Source organism: Marmota flaviventris, chromosome 13 (assembly GCF_047511675.1).
Source record: "Marmota flaviventris isolate mMarFla1 chromosome 13, mMarFla1.hap1, whole genome shotgun sequence".
NCBI classification, from domain to species: domain Eukaryota; kingdom Metazoa; phylum Chordata; class Mammalia; order Rodentia; family Sciuridae; genus Marmota; species Marmota flaviventris.
Window position 1 is genome coordinate 102,470,675 of NC_092510.1, and position 15,792 is coordinate 102,486,466.

Consider the following 15,792-nt stretch of genomic DNA (forward strand, 5'->3'; position numbering starts at 1 on the left):
CGCGGGGATGGAATTATCTGCCCCAGTTCAATTTCCCCCGCCTTTTTGATGTCACATCCTGTCCCAGCCTTCTTCCCCGCCGGCCGCCGCCCTCCCTCCTCCCGCGCGAGCGAGGTGCTGGTCCCCCTGCGCCGCCCCCGCCCTCCGCGAGCAAACTTTTGGCACCCGCCGCCCGAGCGCGCCTCCGAGCTGCGCAGGGCGCCTCCCCGCCGGGCGGGCGCCGAGCCGTCAGCCGCGGGAGAGGAGGGCGCAGCCCCCGCCCAGCCGCCCAGCCCTGCCCCGCGGCAGCCGCGCCGGAACCGGGACCATAAATATGCAGAGCGGAGGCTCCGCGCAGCACAGCCCGCGCGCCGCCCGCCCCGGGTGCTGAGCAGGCGCCGCCGAGCCCGCCGCGGCCCGAGCCGGGAGCGCGTCCGCGTCCACGCAGCCGCCGGCCGGCAGCACCCAGGCCCGCACGCCAGGACGTCGGAGGTGGCCGCGAGACATGCAACCGGCCCGGAAGCTCCTCGGCCTCCTCTTCCTCATCCTGATGGGCACCGAACTCACCCAAGTACGTGCAGCCAACGCCATCTTTCCCCGCCAGGCGCCCCGCGCGGCCCGCGGAGCCCCGCAAAGTCGGGGAGCCGCTCTGCCCGCCCTGCGCCCCCTGCCCGGTGCCGAGCTCCAGGGCCAGGGAAGGGGGTCCAGAGGCCTGGGTGGACCTGGGGCGAGGGAGGGGCGCAAGCCGAGGAGACCCGTCCCCCAGCCTGGCCCAGCGGGGTGCAGAGCTGTCCCCTTTCCCAGGACTCCCCGCCCCCACTCCCGCTGAGAAGTTCAAAGGGCGGCCTGGGGGCTGTTTGCTGCCGCTGTCATCTGGGGGGGAAAGGGTGCGCCCAAGAGCTAAGCCCCAGGCTTTCTCAGAGGCACAGGTACCTAACTCCTGCCCCCCAACACATACCCCTCTGGTGGCCCATCCCTCCCTTTGGGCATAAGGCTCCCCACACCCCAAAAAGGACACCCCAGAACCCTGGGAGGGCAGCCAGCGCTGGGGTGCATTGTGGGCTTTGTGTGCAGGGCTTGGGGGGCTGTGGCCACACGAGCGGCAAGAGGTGCAGAGTGACATCCGAATGCGTGAGGGGACCCTGGGCTTTGCCAGCCAGGCTTGGCATCCCCGAACAATGTACCAGTAGAGCGTGTCCGGGCTTGGTATTCTCCATTTTAAAAATGCATCTTGGAGCGGCAGGTCCGGGAGGAAGAGAAGCGCTGTCGGCGGGCGAGCTCTCTGCTGGGAGGGCTGCTTTGGCACCAGGGTGCTCCCGGAGCCTGCCAGCTTCGGGGCTGCTGGGGAGTGACATTAAAATGCCCTTTCCCTGGTGCCACTGTGCTGCTCTGTGAGCAAGAGACTGGCTCTGGGGAGTCTCAAGTCCAAGTGGAAGGAAGCTGGCCCCTTGACCTCAACCCCAGCCAGACCCTCCCTGTCTTGCCTTGTCTCAGGATAAAAGAGCAAACAAAGGAGAGAAGGGTGGGCAGGCACGCTGGAGGAGACCTCAGAGAGAAGACTCTGGAACAGGCTCTCCTTGTTTGCCTGGAAGCCCTTGCTAGCTCCCTGGCTCTGCCCAGGAAGCTCAGTCCAACCCCAACTAACAGTGGGGTTTTGTGGTCCCACTTACCCCCTGTGCCCCCTGCTCGGGTGCTGCCCAGGCAATCAGCCAGTTGCCCTGGAGAGGTTCCGCATGGCTCTGGGAGAGAAGTTTTCTCAGCCGCTGGAGAAGGCCTGGCAAGGGGTGTTGGACTCATGCATGTAAGCACACACACCCCACAGACACGCGTGCACAGAGCACACATGTGGAAGAGAGGCTCCCAGGTCCCCATTAGCAGCAGACTGCCCGACAGAAAGCTGCACCTGGACCTTATTGCACATCTTGGCAAAGAAACTGCTGGTTCTGGGTGGCCTGGAGGGGCTGCCCCCAGGAGCCCTCCAACCCTTCAGGGCCCTCCTACTTCCAGGCACCCTGCGTCTCCAGTGCCAGACCACAGGCCCTCCTCCCTAAGTTTTCCTCGTCGTCATTTAAAAGATCCCGTGTTCTGGGGAGAAAGTTTTGGTTCAACTTCAGTCAGAAGCTTTGCCTGTCCACACGGACAGTGCTGGTGCTGGGTGCTGGGTGCTGATCCTCAGCCAGCAGGGCACACAGAGCACCAGCCCTCAGCTCTCCAGGCAGACACTAGCTGACTACCTTCAGGACCAAGGTCAGCTCCCGGGGCCCCGCAGCCTCTGCCTCTGAAAAGGAAAGGATTTTTTTTCTCTGCCTGGGAGGTTCCTCTTTGAGGCTGAGCTGATCTCTCTGGGGAAGGCGTCCCTCCGCTGAGCTGGAGGCACCTCCCTGCCTCTAGCTGAAGCCCTGACTTCCCTCCCAACTCTGAGTCCCGCTTTTAGAATCTTGCCCTGGACATCTCATCTCTATCTTATCTCTTGTTGTGGGGGGATTTTAGAGCAAAACCTAGCAGCCAAACCCCTCCAAGCTCCGGGAGTCTATGAAGAGGTGAGTGGCTGGCAGGGCAGCTGCTGGGCCTCCCAGGGCCCCACAGGGGTGGGACAGGTGGGCCTCAGCCTCAGCAGTGAGTGACCCCTAAGGTGGAGCCTGTATGGGGGATGGGTGTGGACCTGGGCTGGGCTGCATGGAATCTGAGCCCTTTGGGAATCTACCCAGGAATCTTGCCTTCTGGGTCCCAAAGTGTTCAAGCAGTGCCTGCACATCTATGTGTGCGTGAACCACCCCTCTGGGCTCCGGGAAGGGCGTCTATCTCTCTCTCGCTCCATTGCAGGGCCAGTGCCCCCATAGCTGCACCTTGCTTTTCAGTCCCCCTGGACACACAATTCCAGGACAGCTGAGTTTATGGACTGGCACATGTTGGGATGGCAACCAGTCAGGGATGTATAGATCCTACCTGCACCTAATTAGGGTTGCTTGCAGGATTTGGGCAGACAGGTGTGGGGAGTGGAGCACGTGGCTGGGCCATCTGTTCTCCTGACAGCTCACTTGCCATGAGCCATTCAATCAGATGCCAGCTATTGATTGACAGCCTACTACATGCAAAACAGTGGATCCACGTGAACTTTGTCTTTAGACAGAAGGACGTTTGGCGTGGTCTTGTTCTGTGATTTTCGATAAAAGGCTGGTGTTTCACACTCCTTGGGAAGCAGTGTGAAGTGACGCACAGTGAGCCTCTAGCGGGGTGCTGAGGAGCTGATCTCTCAGTCCTGGGGAGGTGCGGTAGGGCTGGGGCTCCCTAAACTCCAGGCCTCCCTGCAGCCTGCCCCAGATTTCCCTTGAGAGAGGCAGGGGCCCTCTGAGTGCTGCGGCGGGAGGGGCTGAGAAGTAGCCATGATCTTGAGCCCAGGCCTCTTTTTCTTGCCCCAGACCCGCCAGGACAGTGGGGGACCTTGTGATAGGCTCTTAACCCCGCTGAGCCTCAACTCCCAACTCCTTAAAACAAAGAGGGTTAGCTGGAGGGCTCTGTAAGACGCCTCCTCACCACAGGCCCCAAGCCCACTCTTGCATCTGCTCCCTCACCCTCTCCTGGAACAAGCATCCTGTGACGGCCAACTGGTTGGACTTAACCCTGTCACACCTGAGCTCACAGTGCTGAGGGACTCCAGACCCTGGCCATCTGGCATCGGGGGCGGCACGCTTTGTGGGAAGACCGAGGCTCTGCCGTATCATTCGATCAAGTGACTTAAGAGCTGTCTGCGCCCCGTGCTCAGGTTGGGAGTGGGGAGGGAGCTCTGTTGTGGCAGCTGGAGAAGGGTGGCCGTCCAAGCTGGGTTCTGACGTTGCATCTGGGCCCACGGGAGCCCCAGGCAGGAAGACGGGGAGACAGCAGGAGGGCAAGCTGGGACCGCCGACAGGCTCCGATGCAGAAGGAAGGGCCCCCACACCTCACTCTTGGACAGCGCTTGGCCACCGTGGGTTGAGGGTTGGGCAGTCTTACAGGGAGTGGCACCCCAGCTGGGCATAGCCTTTCTTAACAACACTGTGCCCGATGCCCCAGTGAGGGCCAGGCTGGAGCTGCACGTTGAGCATCTCTGAGTGCCAGCTGTTGCTGTGGCTGTGGTTTGCCTTCGGGCTTTATTGAGTGACTGCTGTATGCCTGGTCGTGGAGTTTGGTGAGCTGTTTGCCACTGAGGGGCCTGTGTGGGGCTGTGGGCCAGCCCTGGCCTCTGCTTGGGGAGCCGCATCGACGGGGCAGGAGACAGGAGGCGACACTGACTTCGCCTCTCAAATCCCAGTGAGGGCCATTGCTCCGAGTCTCCTCTCTCATCCCCACACGTACCCCGTTCCTGAGCAGAAGACCTCTCAACCCACCCCCCTGAACAAACGCAGCTGCATGTTGTGACCAGCCCAAGTCTCTGCTGGGGGTCCTGTAGGCGCCCGGCCCACCTGCCAGCCCCTCCTCTTCCCACAGCTTCTAGACCTTCTCTGCGTGGAACGTGCTGGGGTGGAGTGTCTGCTGAAGGGGGTGCCAGGGTTTGGAGGAGGGACTTGGGCAGAATGGGGACCTTTTCCTATTCCTGTTATTTTAGGATCCTTTGAACATACCATTCTCTGAGCTGGGGTTGGCCTCTGCCTCGGGGGCTGGCAACGCTTGGTCCAGGGGACTGGAGACTCAGATCCCAGGCCTGCCTCTGGTGGGGAGGTCCAGGACACCAGGGGGACGTTGGCTGTAAATCCTGCACACAAGGCAGCCGCTCCATCTCCTAAAGCAATTTGCTTCTCATTTCCCTGACTTCAGCCTTCCCCAATCAAAAGCAAGGTAATTTTCTGCCTTGGGTTGTATTTATTACTAAAGTTATCAGGCCCTGTAATCAGTATTAACATCACCGTGGAAAGGAACACAAAACTAATTACTAGCTAAACTGAATTAGATACATGGCAACTGCGGGCTGGGTGGATGGGAAGGGGAGCAGTTTTCAGCCCTGAAAACTGCTGTGGGTGTTGCTCCCACCCAAACCAGCAGCCAAGGGGTCACTCAGGCAGCAAGTGGCCTCTGTGACCAGGGCGGTCTTGGCGGCCTTGCAGGCAGCCGGGTGCAGGAGGGGAAAATGAGAGGTGAAGTGGCATCTCTATTTTTCCCAGATTATTTCACATATAGAAGCTCCCCAGGAGCTTAAGACACTAGCCATGGCAGAGCCCGTGACAGAGGCCCTGTCGTCCCTCACAGCTACAGCCCCAGAGACCCAGCTGGTCCTCTGTGAAACCAGGGCGCTGAGGTGTGGGGAGGGGCAACCTGTCCAGGGATGCCCCTGCAGCCGCGGCTCTGACTCCACAGACACCTGGTCCCAGACTCGTTAAGCCAGAGAATAAACCATAGAGAAAGTAGCCCAGTAGCACCCAGCGCCGGGAAGAGGGGTGCCTGGAGTGGCACTGGCTTGTCAGGGGCCGTGTGGAGCTAGGTTTCTCTGATGTGGCCAGTGCTCTGCCTGCTGCTGCTGCCCGGAACTGGCTTCCAAACAGGGAACAGCAGGGCAGGGAAGGAGTTTCACTGGTGGCTATCAGAGTCCTAGTTTTATCACCCCCACCAGGGACCAATGGCCACACCTGGAAGAGGAGGGGCCTCTGGGGCATGCTCAGGTCCTCACCTTCAACTCTCAGGCAAGAAGCGAAGGGTCACATGGGGGTTCCCTGTGCCTAGACTGTCCTAGCATGTTCTGGGTGACTTGAGACCCGAGAAGTCACAAGTAGGCACAGACGGACTGAGTGCACGGAGCCTTCTGCTGGATCTCTCAGCCGGCTGACGCATCGGGTGTTCTGGTCACACCATTTGCTGTATCTGTCACAATTCCCACATGCCAGGGAAGATGGCCTGACTGCAGTGAAGAGGTGTCACACTGTGCGCCTGTGACCTGAGCCTGGTCGTGGCTTTTTATGTAGGGGTCTTCTGCACCCAAGTTAAAGCTCTAGACCACTGTCCAGCTGACAGCTGGTGACAGTGACTTCTCTGGTCTCAAGATGTGTGTGCAGATGTGGGCTTAGCTACCTGCTTGTTCTGTATACTCTGATCCCCGATTTGGCCTGAATGCTCCTTGTTACGGTTCAGTGCCAGTTAGAATCTGCAAAGAGTCGAGGCTGAAGCGCCTGAGGCAGGAGACAGAAAGGTGTCCATGTTCAGATGGCAGTGACCAGGGCCCACAGTGCAGATGGCCACCTGTATCGGTTCTGTCCCAGCAGCACTTTGAGTGTGGGGTACACGCTACCCTCGAGGACAGAGAGATCCCTAGTGCACAAACGCCCGCACAGCTGGGTCTGAAAAGAAGGTGCCTCCTGCTCAAGCTGATGCTTTGGTGTCAGAGGGTTGAAGAAAGAATAGGTGCATCATGATGGAAGTCACTGAAGGCTCCCCGTGCTGCTCAATTTAGGCAGCAGGACAGGACTCAAAGAAAAGGAGGGAACAGCCCTTTGGCACGATTCTGCTTTCAGATTTTAAGTGCCCACGCCCCTCCCTCCTCCTGTTCCTGGGGCCACCTGGCCTCTGCACCTGCCCCTGTTATTCCAGGCCAGCAGGGAGAGAGCCTGGATTGGGTCAGGGGTCCCCTATTCCATAAGCAATGCCAGGGAATGAGAACCAGGTTTCCCCAGGGTAGCGTCTGTCGCTGGTAGAGGTTGCTAAGGACGTTGCTGAGGCCGACTCCAGGCCCAGCAGAGAAGGGCCCTGAACACAAGGGCGGAGCGTGTGCTCCCTGGGAGACCAGGCTGGGAAAGCAGGTGTCCTCGGGAGCAGAGGTCTAGTCTCCGGAGCCTAGCAGCTCCAGGGTCCTCCGCTCTAAGCGAGTGTGGCCTTCCCAGGCTCTTCTTACACACCCAGCTGGCCCACACACTGGCTCTCGGCATCTTTATGATGGTATCAGCTTTTGATTCAGGCCTGGATCATTACTTCTCAATTAGTGATGGTGAGTTCTGTCACCTGGGAAGTAGGAAACGGGAACATTTGTAGGCCCTGGAAATCACAGTGTAGCCCAGAGGGTGACGTGGCTACTGAGTCTCCTCACGCGTGCTCTTCAAAGCCACGCCCAGGATTGGACCCATTTCTGTTGGGCAGCTGGTGGAACACAGTGTGGAACGCACGGTCTGCGCTTGGCCTGTCGGAGGCAACCTTTAGAGAGCAGCATGGATCATGCTGGAGGGGAGGGAGGGCGTGCCCGGGGCCGGTGTGGCAGGAAGCCCTACAGGGACAGAGGCTGACGGGCCCCTTATTTTAAACAGCAAGGGGCATCCATCTTTTGTTCACTGGGGGTGTCCCTGTGCCAGGAGGGGTGGCCACACGCCTGCTCCTCTCAGAGCAGCCACCTCTGGCTCTGGGACCAGATTCTCGTCTGGACCTCGGTTTTCTGACTGTGAGGTGGTGGTGACCAGGTTTGCCCTGCATGGCTGTGTGGGGCCTCGCAAGGTGATCAACAGGCCAGGTGTGCCCGCCCCAGCAGGGTGCTGCGCCCAGCTTGGTTCCAGCGCTCACTCTCGGGGATGCGCATCCCAGGGATTTGGGAGAGTGGTATTCTTGTTTTCAAGTGTGCTGCTGGATTCATGCCAAGGTCAAGGCTGTGAGGCCCTGGCATAGTGGGCAAGAGCCAATGAGTGCTCTGGTGGAGTGCCTTGTGGGCACCACTGGGTGCCTGGAATTGTGCAGGTGGCTGGGCTTCTGTGCCCGCCGCGGCATCTGAGAGGCAGGCTGCTGCCCTGTCTGTGCTCTGCCCTGGGACATGGCCTTGGATGGGTCTTGTCTCTCTAAGCTCAAACTCTGTGCCGTAGAGTCCACAGTAGCTCAGCCCTGGGGGCTGCTGCAAGGGTCAGGTGGCATGCATGGCAAATGCCCAGTGTGGTCTGGGCTTGGCCCCTGCTGCACCAGTATTGTTGACTACTCAGCTGCAGTGGAAGCAGGCCCTTACTTCAAGGGAAGTCGTGTGGAAAATGGGTTTGACCCCTGTAGGAGTATTCCACGTTGGCTGACGCCCTTGTCCCTTTAGTGCAAATGCCTCTGCTCCTCACAATCCCAGGCTCACCTTTGCAAATTAGGTGCAGCCGTTTAAATCTGTTATCTTCACTCCACTGTTCCAGTTACTCTCACAAAAGCAGTGATCACCCCTGCAGAAATCACAGATAAAGGTGCTGGACAGGACAGGTTTGGAATTGGAAGAGTTGGGAGTGACTTATGTGAATCGCCTAGGTCATTAGAGCAGGTGGGGTGCAGGTGACATCAAGTGGGGTACAGGTGATAGCAGGTGGGTACAGGTGACAGCAGGCAAGGTGCAGGTAAGATTGGGTGGGGCCTGGGGTGCATGTGACAGCAGGTGGGGTGCAGTGAGAGCAGGTCAGGTGCAGGTGCAGTGGGAAGGCCAGTACTGTGTCCCCTGCACACCATCCTATTCACTTTTTCCATGGGGGATGAGAACTAAGTATCTGCTCAGTTCTCTGCAAAAAGACAAATGGTACAGAGAGGGTGCCTGAGTTGAAAGCTATCAGGGAGGGAGAGGGACAGCTTTGCTTTCCAGAGCTCTCGGATCCTTCCACCTCCTGGATCAGCTTAGTTCTTAGGAATTCCAAGGCCCAGCTCCCAGTGGCAAGCTCAGGGTGAGTCACCTGAATTGCATTTCAGAAGAACGCTCAGCCATGCTTTGGGGAGCCCTGTGCCCTTTGTGTCCCCAACATGACAGTAAGGGCAGGAGAAATGATTGGGGTTCAAATCTCCAGGCCACCCCCCAAATGCCTGCCCCAAGAGAGTAAGAGAAAGTCCCTGCACCATGGCACCGAGGGCTGCCCTTGGTTCCTGGTAGTAACTACCCAGACTCCTTAGCACAGAAGCCTGCCAGGTTACGTGCTCTTCTAACTTAGAGTTTCAATGGTAAATCCCAGTGGGACACAGCTGACAAAAAACAAATCAGGCGTTCTTCAAAATCAAGAGATGGTGATGGTGATGATGATCATGATATAATCTGCCAGTCTAGGGGTGGAGCTCTAGGGTGTTGGGGTCACTTTCATATTCAGTTATACACCCATTCCAGCAGCACCTCCTGGCAGCCTTTAGCTGACAGCAGCTCTCGAGGGAGTTGACAGGTTCCTGGGGGCACCACCCCTCACTTCTAATCCCAGCTCTGCACCCTGCTTAAGCACGAGTCACTGGACGGAGGTCCTCTCTGACCCTATCTTGTCTTCTGCAAAGTGGGTGACAACAACTGTCACCTTCATTGGGCTCCAGGCTCCTTACTGCACTAACACTGCCTCACAGAGGAATGCTGCGGTTTTTAAACCCATGTTACAGATGCCGGCCACCGTCTCACAGCCAGTCACTGGCAGAACCAGGCTCACAAGAGCCCAGGCCATCAGGGTCCACAGTCTGCACACAGAGGGGACAATCTGAGAGGGCTCTTGCAGGAGAACATCTGCATGTTATGTGGCAGGGAAGCTGTCCGGGGCCGGTGTGGAAAGTGCCAGGCCCTCCCCCGCCGCCTCTGTGTTGCTCCGTCCAGGTCTACAGCATGTGTCCTCGTAGCTTGCTCTTGGTTGGTATAAATGTCTGTGGCTTCTGAGGTGACCTGAGAGTTTCCTGGATTGGACTGGATGTTAGAAGCTGTTCCAACACAGTAAGTGGCCCTTGTTCTTCTGTAGTGGAAAGCCACGTGAGTGATTTGCGCAGATGTGGCTTGTGGCTCTGAATCTGTGTCAAATATGCATGGCAAGAGGAGGGGGCGGGGCATCAGTACACTCCAGCAGGCCAGCTGGGTGTGACTTGGTGTGACTTGGACTCTCCTGGTTCTGAACAGAGCCTGCAGTACCAGCTTGCACTAGGAGATGGCGCCCCTCTCCAACAATTAGAACTTGCTGGCACCCAACCTGGCCTGCAGCCACCAGTGCCATGCATTAACCAGAAAAACAAATCAGAGAGACTTCTTTGGCCAGCAGGCTGCACACCCAGTGCTCAGGCCAGGATAGCCTTGGCTGTTGCTGAAGTCCTCTCTTCAAACCAGGACTGAGCACAAGAGAGAAAAGCCCCAAGAAGGTGCTGTGTCCATTTCAGACAGCCACCCGGGAACAAACTCCTTCCGTCCCTGCTGCCCTCATTCAAATCCCCATCCTGGAAGGGAGATTAACTCTCACCCAGACAGAAAGGAGTGTAGCGAGTGATCTGGGGGATTCGTTCCTTCCCGAATGGCCGGGAAAGCTTAATGGAGTGCCTGAAGGAAGCAGCTTTCATCTCAGATTAGAAGCCTGCTGCACATTCAAAAGCCCTATTAAGGTGTTTGACCCAGTCAGGCCGCTTCTGATGAGACTTACATGTGTCCTGGACGCTGCAGAGGGCTGGGAAGAGAAGGTAGCTTGAGCCAGCCTGCCCTGCCCGAGAGCCCAGGCTCAAGGGCTTGCAGGCTCCTGGGAGGGACCCCAGGCCCTCCAGCTGCAGGCATGGGTTTCTTCCACACCTACACTCCTAGTCATGGGTGTGTCCTTTTAACTCCTCAGGTGCCTCAGCTCCAAATCTACAGCAGCTCCCACGGTGGGCACACTACCTGCACCGGCTCCTGGCTGTAGCAGGGCACACAAGCCTCCTCCCAGTCTAGACCCTGCCAGAAACCCTTGGTGGAGGCCACTGCTAGGGATCGCCAGTTAAGCTCTTTCCTCCCCAGGCCTCCGGGCTCCAGGGCTGCCTGGCAGGGTCTTTCCCGGTGCACCCATGCCTCACTCCCCTGCTGTTGGTGGAGATCCGGAGGCCAGACTCCACCCGGGGAGCTCCCTCTTGGGCTAGGTTTCTGGTGGCCCAGACTCTCCAGCCACCTGCCAAGACGGGCCCCTGCATCAGGGGCGGCGCACTCCAACCACAGCCACCCTTGCCTCCAAAGTGGTCTCTGGAGAGCAGGTGGGAGCGGCGTTGCCGCCGCTAGGCAGGCGGTGAGGGTGCGCGAGAGGGTGGGGCGGGCACCAGATGACCACCCCTCCGGGTTTTTTATGATTTGGGGGCGGAGTTTCGTCTGTCCTCCCGGGTCACCCCAACTCCTCGGCCGACTGGGGTTTGTAAACCTCGCTGCCAGCAGCCAGGGGGCGGCGGGGAGCCGGAGCGCAGAGGAAAAATCCACCCATTTCCTGGGCAGATTGCGTCGGCCGCCGCCCGGCCGTGTCCCCGCCTCCCGACCGCGGCCCCCGCGCTCAGCCCGCGCGGCGCTCAGAGCCGGGTGGCCCTTCTCGGCGGCGGAGCGCGGAGGGACGCGCCGGCAGCGGGCAGCGGACAGCGGGCGGGCAGCGCGCGGCGGGCAGGCGTTGGATACCCTCCCGGCGCCCGGGGCGGCGCGGCGATGGCCGGGGCGCGCGGGGCGGCGGCGGCGGCGGGCGGGCGGCGGCGGGCGGAGGGGGCGCGGGGACGCGGCCGGGCTCCCCTGCCCGCCGCGGTGCCCGCCGCCTGAAGCTGCCCGGGCGCGGGAGCCGGCGCCGGCGCGGCGCGGGCGCAGGAGGCGACTCGAGGCGCGATGTCGGTGCCGCTGCTCAAGATCGGGGTTGTGCTGAGCACCATGGCCATGATCACCAACTGGATGTCCCAGACGCTGCCCTCGCTGGTGGGCCTCAACACCACCAAGCTCTCGGCAGCCAGCGGCGGGACGCTCGACCGCAGCACCGGCGTAAGTGCGCCCGCGGCCGCCTTCGCGGCCCCTTCCTTCCCCAGCCTCCTCCTGCGTCCGAGCCCCGGGCTGGGCGGGCGCCGCGCGGGACCGGGTCGTCCGGGGAGGCGGCGGGGAACCGGGCGCAGGGGCAAGGACAGGGTGCCGATCCCGCCCTTCTGCGCTGCGGCTCCCATCCGCACCTGAACCCTAGGGTCGATGCTGCCTTCCCCAAGGAGCTGGGGACCCTGCCCAGGGGCTTCGAGCCTGGAGGCTCCCTCACCATTAAAAACCCCTCATGGAAAAGCATGGGAAACTGGGACTGGAGACTTGGGGACTTGTCCAAGGTCACTCAGCAAGTAAAGGGTGGAGACAACGCCAGACCCCAGTCCAGGCTTGTCCGGCTGGACTCAGCCCGCCCTACTTTGTAAAAGCTGGACTGGGGCCGTGGGGGGGGGGGCGGGGAGCTACCCTCGTGGGGGCCCTCTCCTTCCTTTCCAAAGTCCCAGGGCACCTTACCCCCCTCATCCCCGTGGGAAGCCTCATGGGGTCCTCTGGGAGGAGGGTGCAGTGGGGCTGGGCAAGGCCCCGGGGACCTTGCTGTGGGATGTGTGCCCCCAGGCCTGCTCACTCCTCCCTGCTGGCCTCGGAAATAGCTCCTTCTCATCTGGAGCAAGGAGGGAGGGCAGTGGCCTGGCCCTTCTGGGCCGGGCTGACTTCCATGGTGGCTGGAGCTGGCTGAGCCGGAGCCACCCACCAGACAGGGGCCTGTGTGGCCAGGGGGCCAGCTCTGGACGTTTCCTCTAAGTGGAAAGGAGAGGTGAAGGACACGCATCTTTCTCCCACTCCCGCTTTGCTTTCAAAGACTCGGTGCTCTTCCCGGAGGTCTCTGTGGTGTGACCTCCACCTGAGACCCTGGCACCTGCTGTTTCAAAATTGCTGTGTTTTCCTCCATAATGACTATTCCCGCCTCTGGGGTTGGACATGAATGAAGTGTAATATATCACTACTGTGCTTCTCCCCACCCAGCTCCCCTCCCATCCTCATCTAAAAATAGCAGGGAGGTGATTGGGGTGCTGGGGGTCTGTGGAGACAGTGGGTGGCTGCAGGTCCAGCAGCAGGGCACAGGTGAATGAATGTTCAGAGGTGTCTGGGGCCTGCTATGGGCCCCGGGTACCTGGAGGTCAGATCACTGAGCAGGGCTGCAAGGTGAGACCAGCCATGCCCAGATCTGGTGTTTCGGTGGTCTCTAAGTAAACCCCAGGACTGAAGTGGGGTGACCCTTGCACGACCTATCAGTTTGGTGACATCCACCACGTGGCTCATGGGTGGGAGCGGCATGGAGTTGGGAGCTTAGCATTTCCCTGGTGGCAGCAGGAAGCTGCTGTGGCTCAGGGCTGTGGTGGCTCTGGACTGATACCCCCCTGGACCCCTGCTGTCGCCCAGGGTGCTTGTCTCCAGGTGTCAGGAACGGCAGGCCAGGGCTTGGCTGTGCCTGCCCCTCCACAGGGAGGGGAGGGCATCTGACTTCTGTGAGTCATGCAGTCCCTTGTGTGGCGACGTTCGATGGCCCCTCCTGTTTCCCCGAGCCTCCGTAGGGCCAGATGTCAAAACTCCAAGCATCCCCTGGGTTGAACTTGAATTTTAAAACTTTGAAGAGTCGTGTGTCTTTGGCTTCCTTCAGCCCCGGGCAGCCTGGCGGGAAACCCAGGTCTCTGTCCCTAAGGACCGCTTTCCCTGTGCCGGGTCCTTGGTGCTCCTCCCTGGGGTGGGCTGTGGACAGTCTCCTCTGTTGTCGCCTGTCCTGCCTGACCCTTCTCCCTTTCTGTCCTCCCCGCTCTCTCGCCTCACCTGCACCCCCAGGTGTTGCCCACCAACCCCGAGGAGAGCTGGCAGGTGTACAGCTCTGCCCAGGACAGCGAGGGCAGATGTATCTGCACAGTGGTCGCCCCCCAGCAGACCATGTGTTCACGGGACGCCCGCACAAAACAACTGAGGCAGCTACTGGAGAAGGTGAGTCCCTGCTGTGGGAGTGGGCGGGCACCCACGAGAGTGCAGTGTGCCCTCGGGGGCCAAGGCTTGGCCAGCCTGCAGGGACCCCGGGCCTTTCCTGGCACGTCCCCACTCAAAGTATTTGTGGATGGATGGATGGATGGACGGATGGATAAGCTGGTGGATGACAGAGACGCCAAGGGCGGAGGTGAATACACTGGGAGATGAGTACACTGCTTCCTGGTCCATGGGGAGTCGGGAGCTTCCTGCCCAGGCTTCCGGCAGGAAGGTGCTATGGCACGGGGGCTTGGTGAGGGCATGAAGGTCCTCCACCCACGACCTCCCTGAGTGACGCTCCTTATCCACTGCTGACGGCTTACAGCTGCCTCTGAGCAGGCAGCTCCCTTGGGCCCAGGGAGGCAGGCCGTGAGTTGTACAGGATGGGGTCTCTGCCTTTGAGTGGTCACACCTGGCTGGTCCAGGCTCATTGTCACCCTTGTACCCACCCAGAAGCAGCAGTGTGTGGTCTGCATGTGTATTTTGACTCCATTATTTCACTTAAGCTTCAAAGAGTCACGTGGAGCTAGTGAAATTTCTCCCTCCATTTCCAGAAGGGAAAATTCAGGTCCCAGAGGACTGACTTGCCCCAAGCCACAGCTAGTTAGCAGGGCAGCCGCCCCCGACGCCGGCTCAGCTCCCCTCTCCTCAGAGCCTGCCTTCTCCTGCAGGCTCCTGCTGCCCGGGGATCCCACTGCTGGGCCTCCCCAAAGCTGCTAAGGAAAGTAGCAGAAACGGGGGCCTCTGTGCCCAGCCTCCTCCCTCCCCAGGAAAAGGAGGTGTTTCTGTGTGACACCTACAGGGCAGGCGTCCTTCCCCAATTTGAGAGTGGGACACACACGTACACACACACACACACACACACACACACGCACGCACACGAAAGCCGCGAGTTTCCCTGCAGATCGGGTCTGGACTTTCAAGAACGAGCATCAGCCTGGGTTAGAAGTCTGTGGAGGGGGGTCTTCTGTGTCGGGGACCCAGTCCCTGAGCTCTGAGAATGGCCACTACGTGTGACACCTCCACACTGGGGAGGGAGGCCAGCCTTCCCCCACTGTGCCCTCTGCCCTCAGTGCCCGCGCACCCTCCCTCCCAGGGACAGTGGGCCGCTTTCCTCAGCTCAGTTTCCCCACCCACCAAGGAGGGCAGATGGAGACTCAGGGTCTTCCTAGCTCTGTGGGCTCTGAGGACTCAAGTCACTGCCTGTCCCTGTCCCTAGTGCCCTCTGGGAGGGAGAGGGTGCCATGTGTTGTGAGAGCAGCTCAGTGCCAGCAGACACTCACCTTGAGGGAGTGCGTTTTCCTGCCACCTTTACCCACCTCCGTAAATCATTTGACAAGAGTTAAAGTGAGATGCGTTGAGCAGATTCCATGAGCGTTTATCAACACCAACTAGCCTGAGCCCAGCTGTGCCTTTAATTATTCAGACGGTGGAGGAGGGAGGCGGGGTGTTGGGGGCCTGGGACTGCGGGGCAGGGCTGGGGCCCCTGGGAGGAGACGCCGGCTGGCAGGGCGGAGAGCTGGGAAGTGGGTTCCAGAAAGCTCTGTGAGCCCCTGGGAGTGAGGCCCGGAGCTCTCCTTTCTTCCTGCGCAGGCCACAGCGTCACTGCTTAAAAATTTAAAGCCGCGTTTCACGTGTGCAGGCGCTCTATTTCGGGCAGCTGTGAGCCTTTGTCGGAAGAGGCCCAGCTCCTAAGTGCACGCTTCAGTTTCCTTCAAAGGCGGGTCCCTTCCTGGGCTCCCTCCCGCCCTGGCCTGGGCAGTTCTCTTCCTCCTCTTCTCCTCTCAGCCAAGGGGGGGGGGGCAGGGCGAGGTCAGACAGGGTCCCACCCTCAGAGGCAGAAGCAGGGAACAGGCTTCCAATCCCCAGGTCCTGGGCCCTGCTGAGTGTCTTCCAGCTAGTTCCCAGTCTCTGCAGCTGGGCTTTGTGTTAAGACCCACCTGAGATGGCCGAGGGGCAGAGTGCTGGGACCCACCTTGGATGGGCTGGTTTCCTCTGGCCTGAAGTCCTTGTGTGGGGTGGGCATCAGAATGCCTGGAGAGCCCTACCACGGTCCTGGGCAGCCAGGGCCAAGGGTGGGGACTGTGTTCTCTTTGAAGAGCCATCACTCTGAGTTTGAGAGCTGAGGCTTT

The 15,792-nt window shown here is 60.1% G+C and overlaps 1 protein-coding gene across 2 annotated transcripts in view; it reads left to right on the forward strand.

Moving 5' to 3' along the window:
* Nucleotides 1-332: 332 nt before the first annotated feature.
* Nucleotides 333-15,792, forward strand: part of Olfm1 (olfactomedin 1) — a 36,907-nt gene continuing 21,447 nt past the window's right edge. The window contains exons 1-2 of one of the 2 annotated variants that reach the window (XM_027943732.3): nt 333-550; nt 13,475-13,624. In XM_027943732.3, coding sequence (XP_027799533.1) covers nt 485-550; nt 13,475-13,624 — 216 coding nt within the window. In that variant the 5' untranslated portion in view covers nt 333-484. Of the gene's footprint in view, nt 551-11,450; nt 11,633-13,474; nt 13,625-15,792 lie in introns of those variants that run through there. The other variant, XM_027943725.2, reaches the window with a different exon arrangement.